This window comes from Neophocaena asiaeorientalis, unplaced genomic scaffold, assembly GCF_003031525.2.
Source record: "Neophocaena asiaeorientalis asiaeorientalis breed wild unplaced genomic scaffold, Neophocaena_asiaeorientalis_V1.1 scaffold922, whole genome shotgun sequence".
NCBI classification, from domain to species: Eukaryota; Metazoa; Chordata; class Mammalia; order Artiodactyla; family Phocoenidae; genus Neophocaena; species Neophocaena asiaeorientalis.
Window position 1 is genome coordinate 294,899 of NW_020171828.1, and position 4,017 is coordinate 298,915.

General features: G+C 37.7%; 1 protein-coding gene across 1 annotated transcript; it reads right to left on the minus strand.

Moving 5' to 3' along the window:
* Positions 1-580: 580 nt before the first annotated feature.
* LOC112396668 (endogenous retrovirus group K member 6 Env polyprotein) lies at positions 581-2,485 on the minus strand. Its single transcript, XM_024740456.1, has one exon. It carries the CDS (start codon positions 2,483-2,485, stop codon positions 581-583), a length of 1,905 nt encoding a protein of 634 aa, XP_024596224.1.
* Positions 2,486-4,017: the final 1,532 nt, after the last annotated feature.

Here is a 4,017-nt window from a genome sequence, read left to right on the forward strand (position 1 = left end):
CGCCGTCTGTCTTGCTGTGGTAACTTTTATTAAAGCATTATCTAGATTTACACTTTAAGACTTGTTTTCTTAACATTTTAGAAGTGCCAAAGCAGCAACCTATGATTTTATTAATTGTACAAGCAATAATTGGCTTTCGTGAGCATCTGCCTTGCTTCGTCCTTGAGCGTAAGAACAGCATAAAGTTCCCACCATTATTTTGATTATACTGAAGTAGCACAAGGACATTTCCTTGCGTTCCCACCACTCTGATTATACTGAAGACATCTCATGGATCAGTGCCCAAAGCACTCAATGCTTCTTTTGCAGGCCCCCGGTTTGCCAGGGGGGCGCTCGAAGCATTCAGAACTGTTCACAACTCTGGTTTATTCGCATGCCCCCGGTTTGCTGGGGGGGCTCAAAGCAATCAGGACTGTTTGCATTTCTGGCTTATTCGCCAGCCCCCAGTTTGCTGGGGGGGGGTGCTCATGGGTCACATCTCCTTTCCATGTCCTCAGTTATCCCACTACATTTCCCCCTTTTTGTTTTACAATTTTTGTAGCATCAAGGAGAACACGGCAGCATTACTCTCGGTACTAAACTACATGGAATTATTTTGCAGCTTGTGCAGCATCAAGGAAAACACAGCAGCTTGTTGCGATGTTGCATGGCGGGTAGCTTTCACTCGTCGTCGGACTACAATTAAACATATGATTATTATTATAATGAGCGTTAACAATCCTGCAGTAGAACCAAATAAAGCATGTAATTTAGACATGAGATTTAGATTATTAAGTCCTTGAATAATTCCAGTCCATACTTTTTGCGAATTAAGTCGTTGTAATTTCTTCTGGAAAGTTTGTTGAATTTTTCCTTGTAAATTTACAATTTCTTCTGTCAAACTTATGTGATGTAATAAATGCTTTTTTATTGTTGTCCAGGGGAATGCAGACTGATTATATGGAACTGAAGTGACACAAAAGGCACTTTGATTCCAGTCACAACGTAGCTTCATTTGTCTTTGTAAATTTACAAGTTGGTCCCCCAACATAACCACAGCTTGCTGTAAGTCCGCTATTTCCGAATATATTTCCGAATCAATTTGTCGTTGATAGGACCAAAGCATTCCAGAATTTTTATGCCAGTCAGTTATACAGTCAACGGTCTGAATAGATTGTTCTAAAGCAACTCTAGCAACTGCAGCAGTAGCTGTTATGGCTATAATACCCATGACAGCTGCAATCAGCATTCCTACAAATCTTTTACTTCTTTTTAATGCATCAACTAAATATTGCAAAACAGCTATAGGAAGAGATTCTTGCCATTCCCTTCCAAGATTGACAGGAAGCCAAAGACCTGTCCGAGCTCGTAAGATATACAAACTTTCAGTAGATATGTTAAAAGATATACTAGAGTTAATACAGGTATACAGAGAGCAATTTTTACACATTATAATACCTTGAGTCTCATTCCATACAGCTGGTCCCTTTAACAATATATAAGGTAATTTCGCCCAACTACGAGTATACCGAGTAACATCTTTATGAAAAATCAAACTATGATTTTCAGATTTATTAACCATATGTCCTACCCAGGCATTAATCTTTCTCAGAGCTGTCATAAGTTTCCATAAGTCCTTTTGGATAGGATATCCATTTAAATGAGGACCAGGAGGAGAAAACCCTCCAGCATGCCATACTATGGTATCATTAATAGTATCGCTATAAATAGTGTTATCTTTTTTATGCCAGTATAAATCCTTCAAACCCTTTTTTCCTCGGACGGAGCCAAAAGGGCTCCAATCAATGATGCTTCCCCAAGAAGTATTAACAGGAACCCGAGCCATTTCTCCTCGGCATCGAGTCCAATGGACCCAATGCGATAATCGATCCACAAGAGGCACCTGGCATGGAGGCAAATAAGGTGCAGAAACATTTTCATTAAGAGTGGAATTAAAACTTTTAAAACTATAAGCACTCAAAAGATATAACCCATGATATCTGCTTTCATTTTTGACAACACTTAACCATGTCTGATAATTTATTTTAAGGCAATGATCTCCCTTTCCCATACAAATAGGAGGTCCATTAACACCCACAGTGTAATTTTCTATTATCCTTCCTTTTTCTTCTGGCTTCAAAGGGCCTCTATCATCAAAAGGACCAGGCAACCATCCAGACTCATTTACGTATACAAGAATTGGGGCATCCCACCAGGTAACCCCCATATTAAGAGGAGGGTTAGGAATATAAGTCCAATAAGTATGGTTAGTACAATTTATCTCATTGGCTGATATGCTTATTACCTGTGCAGACAACATTGCCAACATAGCTACAAAAAGATTGGTGCTAGTGAGGGGTTTACCCTGTGAAATGACAAGATTTTCAGCAGTACCTGCAAACTTTTTCATTTGCCCCCAAGTCAATCGAGACGCCTTCTTTGTTTGATCCAATGGCACACGGAATGCTCTCTTGCTCAAATCCATCTCCGCACATCCCTTCGTCATTCCCGTCACATCAAGGCTACGCTTAGTTGCCATCCCGAAGCTTTATCTTCTTAGCCGGCACCCAATAGGATTCAGCTCCTGCAGAAACAAAAGCATATCCTCGGCCCCAACGAAGAACCTCGCCAGGTTCCCAAGTGTTAGTATTTTCATTTAATATAAAAACAGGCTGTCTAAGTTGTTGTGTACTTGTTTTTGTCCAATGTCTGTCAGCTGCATTAAGATCATCTTCTCCATGATTCAAAAAATTAAGAGTAAATAAAGCAAGACTTTGTACCTCATCTCCCCCTTTTTGTTTTATAAGCATTTTTTTTTAAAGTGCGGTTTTGTCGTTCAATAACCGCTTGTCCCGTACTGTTTCCTGGGATACCTGTAACATGTTGTATATTATGTGTGGCAAAAAAAGTCTGACATTTTTGAGAATGATATGCAGAAGCATTATCGGTTTTTATGCTGTCGGGAATTCCCATAACAGCAAAAGCTTCTAATAAGTGAGTTATAACAGCATCAGCTTTCAGAAGATAATGGAGTTGCCCATGAGAAATGAGAGTAGGTATCTACAGAATGATGAATATATTTTAACTTCCCAAAACCAGGATATTGAGTTACATCCATTTGCCAGATAGTATTAGCAGATAAGCCTTTAGGGTTAACTCCAATATTTAAACAAGGTTGATTAATAGCAGCACATTGCGGGCATGTACGGAGAATAGTTTTTGCTTGTTTCCATGTAAGATTAAATTTATTTTTCAATCCTTTGGCATTAGTATGATATCTATGATGTTCTGCTGTAGCTAATTGTATAGTACCCACTAAAGTACCAATAAAATCATTTCCATCTACCAATGGACCGGGTAAATGAGTATGAGCACGAATATGAGTAATATAAAGTGGTGCAGTACGTAGTCTAATTATATGTTGTATTTGCAAAAATAAAGAATGCAGTTCTGATCCATTATCTGGGATAAAAGCGGTTTTAATATTTTTAACTGCAAATTCCACATACTGAGAGTCTGTAATTATATTAAGAGCAATTGGATAATATTGTAACAATAGTATTACAGCAAATAGTTCTGCTTTTTGAACTGAAACATATGGAGATCGTAACACCTTATAATCATGACTGTTAGTATATCCTGCTCTTCCCGTTTTATTGGCATCAGTAAAAAAAGTTGGTTCTGTAACAGGATCTGATTGAACTATTTTTTTCAAAATCCAATTAGTCTTTTTCAAAAACTGTAAACGTTTATCAGAAGGATAATGATTATGTATTTTACCTATATAATGAGCACAGGTAATTTGCCAGTTATCCTCTAGTTGAAAAAGAGTTTGTATTTCTTTGTTTGAAAAAGGGACTATAAGTTCATGTGGGTCCTGACCACATAGTTGCCTTAATCGTAACCTACCTTTAATAATAATATCAGCTATTTTTTGTACATAGATTGCAATATTTTTTGAGCTTTATGAGCTAAAAATATCCATTGTATGAGATTATCTTGTTGTTGTAGTAAACCAGTAGGAGAATGAGGAGTATG